Source organism: Ochotona curzoniae, unplaced genomic scaffold (genome assembly GCF_017591425.1).
Source record: "Ochotona curzoniae isolate NIBS_2020 unplaced genomic scaffold, NIBS_Ocur_1.0 contig_430, whole genome shotgun sequence".
NCBI classification, from domain to species: domain Eukaryota; kingdom Metazoa; phylum Chordata; class Mammalia; order Lagomorpha; family Ochotonidae; genus Ochotona; species Ochotona curzoniae.
This window is the reverse complement of record NW_024466219.1, coordinates 13147304-13166731: the sequence shown is the minus strand read 5'-3', so window position 1 is coordinate 13166731 and position 19428 is coordinate 13147304. Positions and strand designations below refer to the sequence as shown.

Sequence of the window (19428 nt, the reverse complement as noted above, 5' to 3'; positions counted from 1 at the left end):
CAGAGCAGTTGGACTTCCCAGCTGCATTCTGACATTGGATTATGTGCCTTATCCACTGCGCCATAGCACAAGTGGCCTTGGGCAATCCTGGACAGTGGTGGGGATGGGGAAGAGGCTTGGTGCTCTGGCTCCCCACAGACCTCTTCCAGCCAGAGCAGCCCGCCAGCCCATAGCCGAGGGCCAGTGGGCTTATTCATGTTTCAAGTCATGTTTTAGGAGCAAGGCTGTGTTAACCTGGTGTGTGTGCAGTGAGTTTAATCCATATGTGGTTGAGAGCCTGTACCTGTGTCCAGGGTCATGTGGTGCCTGATGCTGAAGGTTGGTGCATATCCAGGGAGGCAAAAGTGTGGGATTTCCAACCCCAGGCTTTTTAAAGTTTTCATTGATGAATGAGGTGGACCAGGCAGGACTGAGCAAACCTTAGCCCACAAGCAAAATTAGAAATCAGGATGGAGCACAGGTCATGCCGAGATAGGCTCTTGCACATGGTCTGCATGTGCCAGGGACACTAAGCCGCAGTGTTCAAGGCAGGGGTCAGGACAGGTGAGGGGCTGTGTCAAGCTGAGTCAGAACAACCACTGGCATGCACATGATCTATGGCTGGGAACAGGCCCCGTTGGGGAGCTAAGGGGATACCCCAGCTGGGTTGAGGTTCCCACCAAGGAGCGTGTGGGCTGGAATGGGGGCTGTGTTCTGATCAGGATATGGTTGTAGTCTCCTTTGGCACAAGTGTGGATTGGGACTGTACACACCAAGCCGGCCCAGACTCCAACACCCTCTGGTGTTCTGGAGGATCAGGGTAGATGTGGGATGTACTAGGCTAGGTCTCAGTCCCTACTGAGCCATGTGTGAGCCACATGTGGGTATGGACAAGCCATGGCCGGGCTGAAACATCCAACAGCAAGGACCAGTTTGGGTTGAAGGCCAGTCAGGAAAAACCACTGTTCCTGCTAGGACAGGAGATGAACTGAGTAGGGCTGGCTCATGAACCCACTGGTAAGCGTGAAACCTGGCATTGGGAGAGGTTCTGATGGAGGAGCCTGGGCAACTTCTCTGGCAGGACACAGACCCTGTGGGTAAGTGCAAGGAGCATGAAAGGAAACAGTCCAGAACAGATCATGGTCATTTTCCCACTGGCATACATTTGGCATGGGGCAGACCAGGCTGAGTCAGTTCACGTCATCCACTGGCAAATCCAAGCACCAGAACAGAGCGTGGGTCAAGCCGGGTTCAGTCGCGACAAAAACCAGTGCACATTACAGAATGCTAAGGTGAGGTGATCTGTACCAGATGTGACTGCAGCACCCAACCAGCACACGTAAGAATCTGGAATGGAAGGGGCGGAGCCGGCAGAGGGAATATAGGGGGGTTTCCCTGCTAGACAGCTACTCCCACTGGAAAGCATGAGCTGGGATGGGGGCAGACTAGACTAAGTCTAAGCAGGCAGGGCTACAACACCTGGGCGCCTCATGTGGACTAGATCAGGGAAAAGCCAGGCTGGGCTGATTGTTCCTACTGGTGCAAACAAAATTAGAGTGGGTGAGGGTTGGTTGGGCTTAGCCACAGCATCAGCTAGCAGAAGCTGGCACTGGGGGCTAATTCTGTCAAGTCAAATCACAGAACCACTGGAGAGTGTATAATCCGGGAGTGGGAGAGGCCTGGGAGGGAAGTAGTGGGCTCCTCCCTCTTGGGTTACCACTCCCACTGGAGAGCACAAAAACTAGGACAGGGACTGGGGTGGCTAGACAGAGAGGTACCCAACAACATCCATGAGGGCTGCATAGTGGAGCTGTTTAGATGGAACTAGGCTTTAATATCCATTGACATGTACGAGAGCCGAATGGGATGTGGGACAGACTGGCCTAGTCTCCTGCACATACTGGTAAACCAGGGTAGGGGGCGGGCCTAGTGGGGGTTATTATGGGTCATTCCAACTAGGCTGCAGCTCCCACTGGTTTATGTGAAGGCCGAGTGTGTGCTGGGCAGAACCAGGCTGGACTGCAACATCCACTGGTTCCAGTGGGAAGTCAGGGCTGAAAGCAGAACCAACCCAGTGATTGCAACCACCAGCTGATTGGGGCGATGGACGGTGCCGGACCCTGTACTTGCTGGTACATACAAGAATCTGGTCTGGGAAACACCTCAGACAAAGTTTCTTTGGGGATTTCCCCAATTGAACTGCCGGACTCAGAACCCTAACCATGAAAAGACAGAGGACAGAACAAGTCAGTCAACTACCTCAGCCGTATGTTGACAGTGAAAAACTAGGCAAATGGAGACTCTATGATGGATTATATCAATCAGTGGATTCTTCAACGATCTTATCATACTTGGAATGGCAAGATTGGCAGCAATTCATAACTGTTGAACTATTAAAACCACTTGAGCAAGAACCTTGGAGCATGCCCCACATCAGGGACCTGGGGAGAGTGGGAGACTGGGTGGGGCTTCTCCCTTAACATCCCCCTTTACATGAGGGAAACAATGTGGAAATAATACTCTTATCCACTTTCCTGTAGCCCTTGAACCTTTTTACCCTACTTAACTATGTAAAGATTGTCAAAAATATAATAACAAATGGAAAAAGTTAAAAAAAAAAGAAATAAAGATTAAAAAAAAAGTTTCCATCGATTTGTTTAACTGACAGAGCTCCTATGTGATGGTTTGCTCTTGTTGTGGCCACAGTGGCTGAGCCTGAGAGCTGGGAATGCTGCTGGAATGAGCAGCCCCTCGCGACCACTGAGAAGTCTCCCAGTTTTCCCTTAAAACTCCAGTGTTGTGTGCTCTCCACTGTGTGACATCTCTGCTTGCTCTCACAAAGAAGTTCTGCAAGTTGTCACTGAGTGGAAGTGATGCTTCTGGTGATGGGCTCTCACAGGACCCCTGTGTGTCCCCTGTGGTGGGCCTCCAGCTGCAGGCAGCAGACACCTCCGGGTGCCCTATGTTGACGGACAGTCACTGTCCTGGGGACTCTGGCTCTACAGAGTCGGCCAGTTGGGGTGGGTGCCCTGGGAAGCCTGTGCAAATGTAACTTTGAAGTCCAAACTCATCACAGAACAATTTTTATTAGCAAGGAGCTGGGAGCTAGTTAGATACCAGTGGTGGACTCAGTTATGAACTTGCCATGGAATGGAATATTATTTAGCTATCTAATTAGGAAAAATTTAATGATAAAAGGTTTATCATAAAATTTTATGTTAAAAATGGCAGAATACTAACATCTATTTATGTTTTGTTTATTTATATCTCATATGGTCTCAACATGTCAACCATACTGAAAATACTGAAATTCTCACTTAAAATGTCCCAAATGCTAATCTGCTTCTTTTTTTATCTTCTTCTTCTTTTTTTTTTTTATTAATTACATTGCATTATGTGACACAGTTTTATAGATACTGGGATTCCCCCCACCCCGCCCCAAATCCTCCCCTCATGGTGGATTCCTCCACCTTGTTGCATAACCACAATTCAAGTTCAGTTGAGATTCTTTCATTGCAAGCATATACCAAGCATAGAGTCCAGCATCTTATTGTCCAGATAAGTTCAATGGCTTGTTCGGGGGACCTTCTCTGGTCTGAAGGTAGAGCCAGCAGAGTGTCATACTGATCAATTAAAAGCCCCAACATAATATCAGCAACAATTTATAATGTTATGGAATTAGTGGACATAGTATTGAGTAACCAATATGTTAAAAAAAATTGCAAGTTCTTAACCACATCCTGTGACTACTTCATTGACATTTCAATTTTAGTTTATATACAACCAGGTTCTATACATCTTAAAATGGCTATAGATTACTGCTCAGATGTCTCATGTCTATTTTCATTATAATATTTAGCATTTTATAGCATTGAAGCATAATTTTGCTGAACCTGGCTTTTTTTTTTTTTTTTTTGGTAGTCTAGGCTGGCTTATAACTCTAACAAGACAAATGTCAACAGTTTAGGTGAACAGTTTTAGGAGAGGTGTGCAGAAAAATCCTCAATACCCTAGTGAGGAGTAACTAATCTTTGTGTCCCACCTAGTAAGGTACAAGTGAATTTGCGCTGATCATTTCCTGTCTGATTCTAAGCTTTCCTTGTTCTCTGTAATCCGCTTCTTTTTAAAAATATTTATTTATTGAAAAGAAAATTTATTTGAAAGAGTGACAGAGAGAGAGACCAGAAGGTGAAAGAGACCTTCTATTAGCTGGTCTATTCCCTTACATAGGCGCCACAGCCAGGGCTGGGTCAGGTTGAAGCTTGGAGCTTCTTCCAGGTCTCCCACGTGAGTACAGGGGCTCTGGCACTTGGGCCTGCTTTGGCTGTCTGCTCAGGCACATTAGTAGGGAGCTGGGTTGGAAGTGGAGCAGCCAGGACTCCAGGCAGGCATTGCAGATGGCAGCTTCTGATACTAGCCTTACTAGTCTTTGAGCATCAGCTCTGAGTAGGAATGCCAGCTCCTATGTCCCTTTGTGGCTTCGCTCCAACTCCCTCTGGATGCCGTTGTGAGGCTTTGGACCCTTCTGTCCCCCTCTCTTGATTGCTCTGCCTTTCAGAGAAACTAATCTTTAAGAATTACTGAGTTGTAGGTGAGTCATCAGGTCCACCAGCTTGGAGGGCAGGTCACAGGCCAGCAACCTTGGGAAAGCTATCTGTGGTCCTCTGAGCCTGTGCCTCCCCACCTGCTGAGTGGGCACAGTGTGAAGCCAAGGCTTTGTTGCTTGGGTTGAATATGGCAGGAGCCAGAAAGCAGCCACGGGGAGCTTGATGCCAGCTCTGTGGCTGCCTTACCACCACTGTCCATGTGGCATAAACTGCTCTGGGAGCACACAAATGAAGTAGTGGACATGGGCAGCTTCCCCCGGTCCTGGCGATACAGCTGTCTGCATCTGTGCCACCCCTCTCCCCTTAGACATCCTTTCTGCCACCATGAGGAACATCTTCAAGAGGAACCAGGAGCCCATCGTGGCACCTGCCACCACCACGGCCACAATGCTGGTTGGTCCTGTGGACAACTCCACCGAGAGTGGGGGTGCCGGGGAGAGCCAGGAGGACATGTTTGCCAAGATCAAGGACAAGTTCTTCAATGAGATCAACAAAATACCCCGTGAGTTTCCTGAGGGCCAGGAGGGCGGGGTTGGGCCAAGCCCAAGGGGTGTGATTGGCTGGGTACAGGTGGCTTCTTTGGGGAGCCCTGCTAAGAAGGAAAGACAGAGCATGGAGCGTCAGGGCCCATGGCCCAGCCTCCCAAGGGAGGGAACAGTGCTCTCAGCTGAAGTACCTTCTTGGTTTTCAGGAGCCCTTGACATTGTTCATGATGGGGTGTGGGAAACAAGAGCCTCCACTATGTAGGAGATGGCAGACTCAGTGTACAGGGGTGAGGCCACCCTGCTGGGGTGCAGAACACAGCGGTTCCATGCCCAGGTCCAAGCACGTTAGAGCTGCCCAGTCCAGCCCAGCCTTCCAGGTGCAGCCAAAGCTGCAGGAAGTTTTCTGAGAGTACCTGCTCAGCCCCATCAAGAGTGGTGTAACGGTTGGGGTGCAGGGACCCTTCCCACCCCTGGGTCTGGCAAGGACCACCCATCTCCCCCTGCCAGGGCCAGGCCTCCAAAAATCAGGCAAGGCAGGACTCAGAGCCCAGAGGATGCGCTGTGTGCCACCGCTCACCCTCTTAGCTAGCGGCTGTGTCCACAAGACCAGGTGCTCACATGGACAGAACATACAGTCATAGGTGGCAAAGAGCATGTGCCTTCATGCACACGGCGCATGGCGGTATGGTCACACAGTGTGGAGCGTGGGCCTGGGGAGGTGGTCATGGTCACAACCCATCATTGCTGGTGCTTTGAGGGGGCAGGGGCCACGAAGCTGGCACTGCTGACCACAGCATGGGGGGTTCTCTTCTCTGTGGGCAGTCCCGCCCTGGGCGCTGATCGCCATTGCCGTGGTCGCCGGCCTCCTGCTCCTCACCTGCTGCTTCTGTATCTGTAAGAAGTGCTGCTGCAAGAAGAAGAAGAACAAGAAGGAGAAGGGCAAGGGCATGAAGAACGCCATGAACATGAAGGACATGAAGGGCGGCCAGGTGGGCTGTGGGGATGGGCCTTGCCGGGGAGTCGCAGCTGCCGTCAGGGGAAGCCGGGAGCTTCAGGATGCCCATAGCCTGGCAGCATGTGCGCCCTGGAGACTGCGGGTCTGGGGTGACCTCGTGTCCCCAGCTGTCGATGGGACAGGGCAGTCCACTCGTGTGAGAGGATAGTAAGATAATAGCTCCGTGGGCCCTGAAGTGTCTGGTGGAGTAGGAGGGAGGTCCTCGGCCATCCGTCAACTTCCACCAGGCAGGGCTAGATGGACTCGGGCCCCAGTCATTCGGCAATTTAGTACGGGTGCTGGTGCCGGCAGAGTTGCCCTTGATGGTCATAGTTTGTCCTTTCAAGTTCCTAGCCTGCCCTCCAGCCCCCGCTGGGCGTCACTTGTCCCCTGGTTTGCTACTGGGGGTAACCGGGAGGAAGCTCCCACTCGGGATACCCTGCAAGAAAACAGGATGGCAGGTCTTGTACGCAGGAATGCGCGTGCACAAGGCCCTGAGGCAACCTGCCACACGTGTGCATGTCGGGGAAGGGGGTCGCGCGTGGCTGTGACCCGGGGGCTGCTTCAAACTGCAGTTTTCTATCCGATCACTTTCTCCTCCTTCTCTTTTCACCTTTCAACTCACCCTGCTCCTGTCCTTCCGGACTGCACTCCTGGTACGTTGTGCCCGTGGGCGGGGCTTGAGCCGTGGGAGGAGCTTACCTGGGAAGCCAATCCCCTCAGCGGAGCACCTGTTATCCAGCCCCGTCTTCTGAGGCAGGGCGGGCTCCAGGGGCTGCCTGGGGGTTCTATTGGGCTGGGAGAGGCTGCACCCTGGGCAGAGCTACCCTTGCTGACTCACCCTGACTGGCGGCTCTAAGGTGGGCGTGGACTAGCAGGTGGATCCAGGCTGTTCTCTTCCCCACGCACCTCTCCCCCAGCCCTACAGGATGACGACGACGCAGAGACAGGCTTGACCGAAGGGGAAGGTGAGGGAGAGGAGGAAAAAGAGCCAGAGAACCTGGGCAAGTTGCAGTTCTCCCTCGACTACGATTTCCAAGCCAACCAGGTGTGTGGGGCTCACGCGGGGCCAGAGCACAGCATATGTTGGGGGTGGGGACTAGGAGAGAAATGATGCTCCTTGCGGGGGGGCTGGCGGCTTGTCGCGTGGACCTTGGCAGGTTGCAAACCACAGGGCTTACACCCTGGGTAGCTGACCCTGGCGTGGCCTCAGCCTGCACTGGAGGAGGTTTCTGGACCACTGCTGTGGCCCTGCCTTCCTATCTTGGACACATCGGTCTCTTATCTCCACTTGAGTTGTCCCAGCTCCCAGGGATGGAGATGGAGGCCTGCCTGCCTGGTCTTCCTGCTGTGGGGGAGGGTGGCTGGGTGGGCTCTGGGGCCAGGTTCGGCATGGAAGCAGTGCTGAGTTGCAGGCCCCTTCTTCCCATTTTTGCAGCTGACCGTGGGTGTCCTGCAGGCTGCTGAGCTACCTGCCCTGGACATGGGGGGCACCTCAGACCCCTACGTCAAAGTCTTCCTCCTTCCAGACAAGAAGAAGAAATACGAGACCAAAGTGCATCGGAAGACACTGAACCCTGCCTTCAATGAGACCTTCACCTTCAAGGTGACGCCAGCCCCTGCCTGGCCCACTGCGCCCTCTGCACCTGTGCTCAGTCGTTAGTGAAGGCCGAGGCTTAGAACTAGCCCAGCCTGGGATGTTGGCAGGCTGCAGGTGCCTCCATGAGAGTCACATGGTCCCCAGGGTCCTCTTGCCCTCTCACTCCCTCCTGTGGGCTGGCTGGAAACGTGGGCATATTGGCCAGCCTCCAGTTGCTCTGGCCCCTTCTGACCCCCTCGTGTCCTGCAGGTACCCTACCAGGAGCTGGGAGGCAAGACCCTGGTGATGGCCATCTATGACTTTGACCGTTTCTCCAAACACGATATTATCGGAGAGGTCAAGGTGCCCATGAACACAGTGGACCTCGGCCAGCCCATTGAGGAGTGGAGAGACCTGCAGGGTGGCGAAAAGGAGGAGGTGAGAGTGAGGCCGAGGGAGAGACGCAGTGGCATGCTGGGCCTTCCACCTCTTGGGCAGATGGCCTTGGAGGCCAATGACGTGGCTTAGGGTGTGTTGGCTCCAAGCAGCCCAGCTGTTGAGCTTGGGCAAGCTGCTCCCACTCCATGGGGGCGCTGCTCTTCCCAGCTGTGGATGAGGGGTGTGTATAAAGCAGGTGCACAGTCTGGGGCTTGGGGGGAGCCGAGGTTCTGCTCAGCCCCAGGCCAGTGGCTTGTGCCTTGGTTGCTGTATTCAGAAAGATCATGTCTGTTCTCCAGGATGCCCAGTATGGGCACCTGTCCCCCAGCAGCTGCTTCAGCCCTCCCTCACCGCCCCATGACCAGTGTGCTGTGAAACACTGGTGGGGAATGCACTTCCAGGAACTTCATTAAACTGAAGGTGGCAGGCACTGTGGTACAGCATCTACGCTGCTGCTGGAAACACTCTCATCCCATATTGGAATCCCACCTCTGCTTCTGATCGAGCTTCCTGCTAAAGAGCCTGGGCAACAGAAGACAAAGTCTCAAGTACATGGGTTCTTGCCACTCATGTGGGGAACCTGGATGGAGCTCCTGGCTTCTGCCTGTCTCAGCCCTGGCTGTGGTGGGCATTTGGGGAGGGAGTCAGTGGATGGGAGAATGCTCTCTCTCTCTCCTTCTGTCACTCTGTCTTCCAATTAAGTCTTCTAAAACTTTCTTAAATCTTGTTTTATTTGAAAGGCAGAGAGACAAAATTTCCATCCACTGATTCACTTTCCAGATACCAGCAGCAGCCTGCAGGGGGCTACAGCCAGGAACTGGAACTCCATCCTGTCTCCCATGTGAGCGGCAGCAGCCTGAGAACTCCCTGCTGTGTCCCAGCAGGTGCCTTTGCAGGACAGGCAATGGAGAGGGAACTGGGGCTCTAACCCAGGTCCTCCCAATGGGAGACAGGTGTCTCAGGCAGTGGTTTAACCTGCGCTTCTGAAATGTGGATACCCTTGTGGTCAGGAGTCCCCCTTGCCATGCTGCTCCCACCTGGAGTTGTCATGTGACTTTGGGCTGTCTTCTCTGGGAGCCCCGGGTTCTGGTTGGTCACTGTGTGTATGACAGTGAAGAGGAGAGCCTACGGAGGTGCAGCAGAAGAGCCAACGCCACAGTCATCAGGGAGGTGGCACAGGAGACTGAGGCTGTGGGGGCGGGAAGGGGAGGGCCAATCGCTGTCTGGCTGGAGGGTCCTGGCAAGATGGGATCAGCCACGCCAGAGGCAGGGGCGTGACTACAATGACTCGAGGCCTCATTCCCTCTCCTCTGTGGGCAGCCGGAAAAGCTCGGCGACATCTGCACCTCCTTGCGCTACGTGCCCACAGCCGGCAAACTCACTGTCTGCATCCTGGAGGCCAAGAATCTCAAGAAGATGGACGTGGGCGGCCTTTCAGGTGCGTGCAGCGCTCCTGGCGGTCGGTGGGTGGCACCAGCGAGCCAGACATGACCCGAGCACCCTGCAATCTTGCACCACTAATCAAGGAGAAAACTTTACCACTGGGGAACCAGGATGTCTCCCCATGGGGCAACCAGGCTCTGGCTTCCCAGCCCCTCTTCCACAAGAGTTCCCTAGCCTCAGTCTGATCTGCCTCCTTGAGCACTCTGGCCACAGACCATGGGCCATAGGGGAAGGGCCCAAAGAGATTTTATCTGCCAGGTTAGCTATTGTAGGATTTGACTTTTCCCAGCCAAGTTGGAGGAAGGCTTAGCCTAAAGCATGCCTCTCCAACGAGCTGCCTAGGAGAGGCAGCAGGCTCTGGGAGGATGCCCCCTTGTTCTGGCCTTCTCAGAGGCCAGTCCTGTATGTGGATTCTAGTCCTGTGTGAGGGCTCCTGCCCCATGTACCCCAAATGAGACCACTTGATCCCCTCAGTTTCCCCTGTGCAGAGTCCCAAGTCCTTCCTCAGCCTCTGGTGTCCTCCCACCCCACCCATGCACCTGCTCCTAGCAACCCCAACCCTGCCACTCAGAGCTGACCGCCAGGCCCTAGTAACCTCCCTGCTGCGCTGGAAGCCGGTGGCGCCTTGGCCTTGGTCCTTGGTGGCCTTGCAGGGTGGGGACACACTGGGAGGTGGGGCTGAGGCTGCTTCCCTCCACAGACCCCTACGTGAAGATCCACCTGATGCAGAATGGCAAACGGCTCAAGAAGAAGAAGACAACAGTGAAAAAGAAGACCCTGAACCCCTACTTCAACGAATCTTTCAGCTTTGAGATCCCCTTCGAGCAGATTCAGGTGTGTGGGGGAACCAGGGCTGGGGGCTTAGGCAGGGAGCTGGGGAGGCAAAGCAAGCAGCACAGCTGGGCCTGCTCTGGTCCACAGCCCCTGGGGGAAGGGAGCCAGTGGGGCAGGTGGGACCTGGGGGGCAGGTGAGCAAGTGCTAAGGCAGTCAGCTGCCAGGGTGCCCTCTTCTTCCGCCTTCCCACCCTCAGTACTTACCGCCCACCTGCTCCAGGTCCCTGCAGCTCCTGACCAGTCCCTCGCTGCCACCAAACCCCTTGTCCCCAGTGCCTCTTCCTGCAGGATGTTTTTTTTTTTTTTGAAACATGAGCCACTGTTTCTGTGAAAAGTCTCAGAGCACCCCTGCCACTTTAAGTCTCTCATCTACAGCACCACCCAGCCCGTCTTGTGCTTCTCGCTAGGTGCCAAGCAGACACCAGATGTGTGCCCCTCCGGTCCCCCTCTCCCCCCAGGCTAATCTTTCCTGGACTCCTTTCCTGGTCTTCTCCTCTGGAGAATTCCTCAGCCCTCTTGTCCCAGTTCAGTGTCACCTCCTTTGGGAAGCCTTTCCTGATGGCGTGTCTGTCTCTCCAGCCTTGCTCTCACGGCTCTGGGTTAGGAGGTAGTGATGTGTCTGTGGAACTCTCTAGGTGTGGAGTTCACGTTCACTTTGTTCTGGGTGCCAAGTGCTCTGCACAGCCCCCGAAGCCCAGAACAAACCTAGAAATGCTGGTAAATGCAGATTCCACAGGAGCCCAAGTTGGAGGAGTCCAAGGTGCTCGGTGGCCATTCCATGCCCGTCATTTGGAGTATGACGGGGGAATTACTGAAGCCATGAGAGCCCTGTCTTGGCCTGCCATCTCATCCCTCTGACACCCTCCCCCACCTGCCCTGCTTTCCTCTGCAGAAGGTCCAGGTTGTGGTCACCGTGCTAGACTACGACAAGCTGGGCAAGAACGAAGCCATTGGCAAGATCTTTGTGGGCAGCAATGCCACGGGCACGGAGCTCCGGCACTGGTCCGACATGCTGGCCAACCCGCGGAGGCCCATTGCCCAATGGCACTCGCTGAAGCCTGAGGAGGAGGTGGATGCGCTCCTGGGCAAGAACAAGTAGGCGGCAGCGGCGGTGGCCAGGGCCTCGCCCTTCACGGACCCTGACGAGATCCAGAGCTCTCAATACCTCAGTTATGCGACCTAGAGGTGTTCCCATCCGTCTGTGGTTGTGTCCTTGTCCTCCCATCCTTTCTCTCTCTTTTTAAATACCCTCTTCCCTTGGATGGCTGAGTGAGGAGAGTCCCCTGAGAGGTGACAGAGAAGCCTGGCTCTGTTGGTTGTTCCAGGAGCGGCCAGCTGCATGTCTTTGTCACTGAGCCCCCCTCACCACTTCAGAGCTTCATTCACGCCTCACCTTGCCCAGGCCTGCCACTGGCACAAAATGGCAGCACTTCCTGTTGTCAGCGTGTGTTCCAGACCCACAACATGGCGGCACTTCCTGTTTCCGGACAGGGGCTGCAGCCCACAGGCCAGTGGTAGATGCGGGTGCGTGGCTGTGTCTGTGTGTCTGCCTTGAAGGCTCTTGTTCCTGGAGTGCGGCCGTGGACAGTGAAGCTGTGTGGGCGGGGTCAGTTCATGGGAGACCCCGAAGTGAAGGAAGTCCTCTGTGTCGAAGTGGGCATCTCTCAGCTGGCGGGCAGGGCTAAGGTATGGGGTGGGTGCAGGCAGCTCTGTTCTGCCAGCGTGTGGCTGCTGGGGAGGAGCAGGCTGGGGGCGTGGGTGTGCATCCAGGACTGGGACCAAATCCCTGATGCTGCCTGGGCTCCTCCCTGCCGGTCACAGTGTCCCCGAAGCATGCGTCTGGGTCATCCGGGGGAATGAACTCCCGTATGGGTCAGACGCCCACGGGTACTGTGGGTCCCAGGGTGTCCCTGTTCATAAATAACAAGCTAGCGGAAAACAGAAGCTGCCCGCCCCTCAGGCAGCGCAGGGACCGCCTCCTGCCTCCAGCCCTGTCCGGCGGTTCCTTTGCTGCCCTTGCCTTCCCTGTTATGTGTTCGCTTCTGCGTCTTTTTTTAAGAGGAGCAGTGCTGCCTGCAGACTTGTTTGTCCAGAGCCGGAGAACTTGGAGTGGATGATTGGCATGTGTTGAGTGCCTCTGAGGTCCAGCTAAGAAGAGGGGTGGTGGGCACAAAGGGAGGGTGAAGGTCAGACAGCCCTGCAGGTCCCCGGCGACCATTTTGGCTCTCAGACCTTCGCCCTCCATGCCTCCACGACAGGCTCATGGGCAGCTGCAGCAGCCTGGGAGGCCCCAAGCTGGCATTCACTGGGTGGAGACTGGCCAGGGTGTCTGCCCCATGCTCGGTCATGTCCCAGCCCCCATGAACCTATTGTCCCTGACATTGATAAAAAGCCATATATATGTCAGTCATGTTACACCGAGTCCCTGCCAACCCTCCAGCGGGGTGGGAGAGTCAGGACCCACTCTTTGCCCTCCTTCCTTTGGCCCCTTTGTTCCCCCCAGTAGGCCCTCAGGCTCTTTTCATTTCTTCCCCCCAGAAAACTCACAGCGCCTCCAGAGGCCTGGGAATCTCTTTCTTGCCCAGCCAAAACAGCAGCACTTCCTGTCTCCTCCGATGTGGGGTGCTGTAGCCACTCCAGGCGCCTGAGAAAAGGATGCTGTTGAGAAGAGTCAGGCTTGGAGAACCCTTTCTCTTCTTTTGAAAATGGTGGGGGACAGGGTGGGGATGCATAGGCTGGGCTTTGTGGTCTGACTCAGCCTGGCTGTCTGCACGCACCTTCTCAGGGGTGGCTGTCGGAAGTCAACTACTTTATATGCTGTCTCTGTGTGTGTGTGTGAGTACATGTATGTGGGATGGCGGAAGGTCAACTCTGATTATGAGCTGTTGGCAGCAGGTACCTCAGTGTCTGGGTGGCCACGAGAATTCTCCCACCCCTAGCGCTGAGGGGTGCTCCCTCAGGCTCTCCTCTCATCCCTCTCTGTCCAACCTCCTCTCCTTATTCCCCTTTCCCCACCTTCTCCCACCCTTGCCCTGCCCACCTTTTACCACCCCACTCCTGCTCCCTGAACCATCTGATTAAGCAGCAGCTGTGGTGGTCTGGGTGTCCCTGTGCCTGAAGACTGGCTGGACTGCATTCTCTGTGCTCCCATAGAAGAGTGGGGGCTGGACGGGAGGGGACAGGGCTGAGATCTGAGACCCGGCAGCCATGGGAAGCCATGTGTGTGTTGGGGTGGGGGGGTCCCACACTTGGGTGCAGTGTCTGGAGTGTGTGGCATCTGTCGGGGTCACAGGCTTGGCGGGCACGTGCTGATACTTGTAAGTGTCCTACGCCTGCAGGCCCTCCCTGAAGTGCAGGGCAATTTCTGGGGCTGTGGAGACTTGGGGACTGTAGGCGCCAAGGGTTGGGCTGGGCAGGGTGTTTGGCCCCTTAGAGGCCTGAAGAGAGGTGGATCTTATGCAGAGGGGCTGAGGCTGCAAACCCTGAGGGTCACACACATTTGGGCTGAGGCTCGGCAGCTTCATTTTCCTCCTCATGGAGGAATCCTGGAAGGGAAACAGCTGCCAGAACTACTGACGTGGGCTGGCAGACTTTGGCATATGGGGAAGGAAAGCTGAGGCAGTCCCAGGCAGGCAGCAATCTTATGGCAGGCATGGGAAGGGACTTTCTTGGAGTCCTTGTGGTGGGTCAGTGGGGAGCAGGCCATGGCTCCCCCAGGAAGCTGATTCTCCCCCAGGAAGCCACTCCCAGTTGTGTCTGGGATGCAAGGTTCCAGAAAGAGGGAGGGAGGTCCTACAGCTCTCCTGTGGGTCCACCTCTGTGCAGCAGGCTGGGTGACAGCAGACAGGACAAGAGACAGGCCTACCCCAGGTCAGGGAGAGGATATTGCATGTTTTTCTCACGTCCCAGGCACCTGTGTCCTCCAGTCTTAGAGGTACAGCCTGTCCTAGCAGGGGCATCTCCCCATCAGGTAAGATGGCATGAGCCAAGAACTGCGCCCCTCTGCCAGCCTCTGTGTGGTCCCTTCTTCTCCTCCTTCCCACCTCAGGCTGGTCAGAGCCTAGGGTGGCAGTGGGCCTGGAGGTATATCAAATCTTATCTTGGTGGCCCAGAGCCCCATGGTATGGCTGCCAGCCTGGCAGGGAGACAACAAAGAGTTTGTAAGTATTGCACGTCCCAGGCACTGTTTGTGACACATGGACATTGAGAGCGGCCGGAACTCAGCTGGCAGTGGCTATCCCGTGCAGTGTCTGGAAAGCCCACCCTGCAGACCCCTCCCTCCTTTCCCTCGGTCCCTGTGGGGCCACCAAGGAGTTGACTTCGCCTGTGTTCCAAGCTGTAACCTTGAGAAGGGGACACTGTGACTTGGAAGACACACGAATCCATTTTTTAAGCAACAACAAAACCAGAACCTTCTGAAGCCATCGGAGCCTCGCTTGACCCCTCCCCTTGCGCACTGTGCCATATCCAAGAACAACTGCCCCCTGCACCTGCCGGACCCTGCGGTCCACATGCATGTCTAACTCCATGTAAATAGCCGCATGGCAATGCCCAGAGGCCCCTGGACCCACAGTCCCACACCCATCCTACAGACCTAGTGGAGTCTGCCCATTTGGTTTTTCTGTCCCCACCTGCTCTGCCTCCCTTGCCTTGAGGGGAATCCTCCTGGGGAGCTACTTGCAGCTGGTCCTGGGGGATGCTGGAGCTGCTGTTGCCCCAGGGCCCGTGGGCTGTGCCTCCCTCTGCAGTGCCAGCCTCGGGCTCGGTGCTCCACCCAGCCTGCTGTCCAGTGTCCTGTGGCTCCCGTGTCCCGTGTGTTTGTGTGTGGTGTGGTACCCTTCTCCCACTGTCTGAATTAACTGAAAAGCCATAAAGGGGGTCTCCTGCTGGAGCCTGCTCCAGCTCCACCCAGGACCCCCATGTCCCTCTGGCTCCCACTGAATATTTGTGAAGGGCTCCCCTGTTGTCACCCCCTCCTGCTCCCTCAGACCTATGTCATGATGGTGATGGTGTTGGGGCTTCTGGTGGTGCCCTGGGGAATGGCTGCACCTGTAGACTGTTGTAGAGAGGAAGTACTGCGGATGCCACAATCCTAGAGCCTTCCATGGGGATGCCCAAGGAGCCACCGGGATTTCCAGGGGGCAGCCAGCCAGCAGCTTAGCCTGCAGCCCAGCTTCCGTTCCCCACAGGGCCGGCAGTACAAGCCCTGCTTGCTCCTGGTCAATGTGGGGAAGGCTCAGGGGGTGAGCCCTGGGCAATGCAGAGAGCTCAGTGCTGGCCCCACAGGGAGCACCCCCAGATTAGGGTAGAGCAGAACTCCTAGAGCTGGTTGGCCCAGGCCTGCCAGGGCTCCTTTGAGTGGTGGCATGAGGCGTGGCTTTAGGAGACTGAGCGGGATAGGAGTGTACCCAGACAAGTGTACCAGGGTGCAGAGAGGTGGGCAGAGGGGAACTGGAGCTCCCAAGGAGCTCTGGCACCATGTTAGAGAGGGACAGGCCGCGCCCTGGCTGCACAGGGCAACCATGTGGGAAGAAGGCACATTGGCAGGAGAGAGAGAAAAGAGGATTAGGCAGGGGTGTGAGACAAGGGGTGAGTGGGCTCTGCCACTTACAGACCACCACTTCTAAGCACCCAGGAGAACCAGGGCGTGCTGGGGAGGGCAGAGAGGACCAGTTCTGGCCTCCGCTAAGCTCTCCCCGGGCCTCTCTGGCTTTCACACCCATGGCAAAGGCCAAAAGTGAGTGGAGCATGGCCGGCAGCTGGCCAGGCGGCTGTGCGGCTGACCCTTCTGTCCAGCCTCCTTGGTGCCCAGCAGAGTTTGGCCCTTGTCACCGAAGCCCGTCCGTGTTGCCCTGCCCGCTGCCTATCTGAGGACTTGATGTGCTTCCTACGGATACCCTGGGGGCCTGGACACTTCAGGGCCAGTCAGGCGGAGTGTCCCTGGTCTCCAGGGAAGGACGCCTGTGGAGCCCCGGCCTCCCCTCCCCCTCTGCTTGGCACTGCTCTCCAAAACCTTCTGTGGACTCTGTTGTTCTCGTCTGACCTCCTGTCAAACTGTTATTTTGTAATGAGCTGCGTCTCCTTATTAAATAAATAAGCTGAAACAAATCTGGGGGAGGGTGGACGCTGAGTTGTTTGCTGGGTGCTGGGTATGTGGGGTGTAGGGTCAGCATGTGGGTGAGGGCTGGGGTCCATTCTCTTTAGCCTGGCACTCCATGATGTGTGTGGAGCTCGTGGCACCTCCTGGTGGCCAACGTGCCAGTGCCCATTGCTCCATGGGAGGGGGGCAGCGCTGCAGGAAGCTTCTTCCAGGGCTCGGGTGGCTTCACATGTGTTTCCATCCAACAGGGCTGGGTTCAGAGCACAGGCTAGTGTGAGCCAGGGTTGGGAGTTGGACAAGAAAAATCTACAGTCGAGAGTCTGGCAGCACTGCCTGTAAGGCCAGGAAGGGTTAAAGCCCTAGGTTCCCCTGGCCCACCTTCAAGATAGGGGTCCACACATGCCAGCAGGGCCTGGGTCTTTTCCCATCTGTCCCGAGGCTGAGCTGGAGGCCTGGTGTCCACCGGCTGGTCCTGTGAACGCAGACCTCACTGCATCCAGCAAGGGGATTCAGGGAAGTGGTGCCGGCCCCTTGCACCAGACAGGCCTGAACTCTTCAACTGTGACTTCATGTGTGTTTGTTCTGCTGCTGCTCAGGCTCCCGACAGCTGGTGACAGCAGGGGAAAAGAATCTTCCCTCCGACCTCCCGACAAAGCAGTGACCAGGGATTTCCGCTTGGCTGGGGACACAGGGCCAGCAGAGCTTGCTGATGGGTAAACCAGACCCCAGCCTCCCTGCTGAGATCACACACCCCCAAGGCGTGCCAGTGGGCCCAGGCAGCTCGTCCCTGGGTTCGGCTCTGCGGTCTGTTTGCATTTCGCCTCCTGTGATCCAGAATCTCCTGAATCAAACACGACCTTCTGGTGAAGACACGTGCACGGCAGAGGTGAAGGGTCAGTCCTGGGGAGGTGCACGTGCACAAGATGATCCCTGCTCTGGACCCCAACGCCCCTGGGGCCCGCAGGGTGCGAGCGCATGTGGCTGGGCTCAGCACCAGCTGGTTCAGCCCATATTCCTGGTCACTTGGAGCTGGCTGCCGGGACTTGAAGGATTCTTTAGAACGCAGTCCCCCTGGTTGGGGGGTGCCCTGGTGCTCCTGGCGCCCATCCCTTCGGTCAGGGCAGACCACAAGCATCTCCAGGTGCTCAGGAGTTGTAGCAGCTGGTGGGGAGGCCTCTCTGGCATCGCAGAGACCGGGTGAAAGTGCAAGAGGTTGCCTAGATTGGAGATTCTGTAAGCCCCATTTCCTGAACTGTGGAGACGTGAGCTCAAAGTTAAAACACAATTTTATTTACTCATTTATAAATACTGTTGTGTTTACAAGCATCATATAGGTGTGAATATCATTATTCCCAAACTTTCAAACACAGAATACTTAATACTATATAATAACAACCAGTAAAACAAAGTCATTCATCTCGGGGTTGAAAGGCCACTCAAAATTTCATAAAAATACATTCAGTTCACAAAGCGAGTCTGGCTCCCCGTCCCTACCCAGGTGTATTTACAGTGGACTCAAGTTCATCCGTACAACGCCGCTGAAGAACAGTTACATCCGGCACTTCCCCTGTGCGGGAGGAACAAGCGTGGCAGGGCTGGGGGGTGGAGTGAGGACAGGCGTAGCACACTGCCGCCCAAGTGGGAGAGGCGTGGAGACGCCAGTGGAGTTTATAAGGTCAGGGCAGAGGCCAGCATGGAGGGAGGAAACCCACTGTGCTAGAGCCTGAGGCTGAGCCTTCCCATGAGGGTAGGTGCACCGGCAAGGGCCGGTTGTGGGAGCCATGGCCTAGCCCCAGGGCTGGCAGGAGGCAGGCCTGACCTCTCAAGGGCTCAGAGACTGCCCTGAACGGGATCTTGGGACTGTCCCCTCCCGCAGACCCCTCCCCTGCAGCCTGCAACCAAGTGTCCTGTTTCTTCCACTCCCTCTGTACCTGGCCATTGTTTACTAGCAGACAAGCTGGAATCTTCTAGATTGCTGCCGAGTAGGCAAGAATAAGCCAGGCCAGATGCTGAGGCAAGAGTGGAACAGACCCCAGCTATGGGGGAACGTTAGGGGTTCTGTTGAGCCCCCCTCCTCTGCTCACCTCTGCTGAACTCTGTCTCCCACAGACCAGGAGTGGGTGAGCTGCAACTGCAAGAGCACTGATGCACTAAGACACACTTCTGCTGTGAAAGCTGACAAGAGCCATTCCTCTCAGGACAGTGTCCTAGGCTCTCCCTGGCCAGGCTAGAGGAGTCCTGGAGGCCTCCCAGCCCAACCTCACCCTAAAGGGGCTGGGAGCGCAGCCCTGGGGTTGGGGTGTGGGAGAGAGGGTGGGTGAAGCTCAGTCAGGCCTCTCGGCTGGCTCCTGTTTGTTTTGGAAGTACATAAGAGCATCCTGATGTCACCTCCACAGGGCCACCCAAGTAACATTTGACTGGAAGCTTTAGAGGAGAAACAAAAGAAAATATCACTCTGGCAGCTCCCTGTCTATGGTGTCAGAGCACTGGGGAGGCGCTCAGAGAGCCATCCCCAGAGGGAGAAGGCAGGTGGGAAGCACAGAATGACGCATGGGGACAAAGCTGGCCTCTGAGTTCCCACCGTCACCAAGAACATGCCAGCCCCGGGGCCGACACTGCGGTGCCAGGGATGAAGCCGCTGCCTGAGGCGCTGGCTGCCCAGGTTTAAGAATACCGGTTCAGGTTCCGGCTACTCTGCTTCTGAGTCAGTAGATGGTGACCCCAGAGGCCCCTGCCACTCATGTGAGACCCAGACAAAGTTCCTGGCTCCTGGCTTCGGCCTGGCTTAACCCTTCATGTTGCAACCATTTGAAGAATAAACTAGTGGATGGAAGATCACTCTCTTACTTTCTCTCACTCTGCCTTTTAAATAAATGAATAAATAAATAAATAAATAACTCTGAAAACAGAGCATGCCAGACAGTTGGAAAGCTCTGGGCTAGCAGATGGGTGTGTGCACATGCACAGAC

At 55.7% G+C, this 19428-nt stretch overlaps 1 protein-coding gene across 1 annotated transcript; it reads left to right on the top strand.

Moving 5' to 3' along the window:
- The first annotated feature begins 4907 nt into the window (after positions 1-4907).
- SYT2 (synaptotagmin 2) lies at positions 4908-11908 on the top strand. Its single transcript, XM_040985227.1, has 8 exons — positions 4908-5088; positions 5894-6060; positions 6994-7113; positions 7504-7671; positions 7915-8082; positions 9403-9520; positions 10226-10359; positions 11252-11908. The coding sequence occupies exons 1-8, from the start codon at positions 4911-4913 to the stop codon at positions 11456-11458; spliced, it is 1260 nt and encodes a 419-aa protein (XP_040841161.1). The 5' UTR covers positions 4908-4910; the 3' UTR covers positions 11459-11908.
- The last annotated feature ends 7520 nt before the right edge of the window (positions 11909-19428 follow it).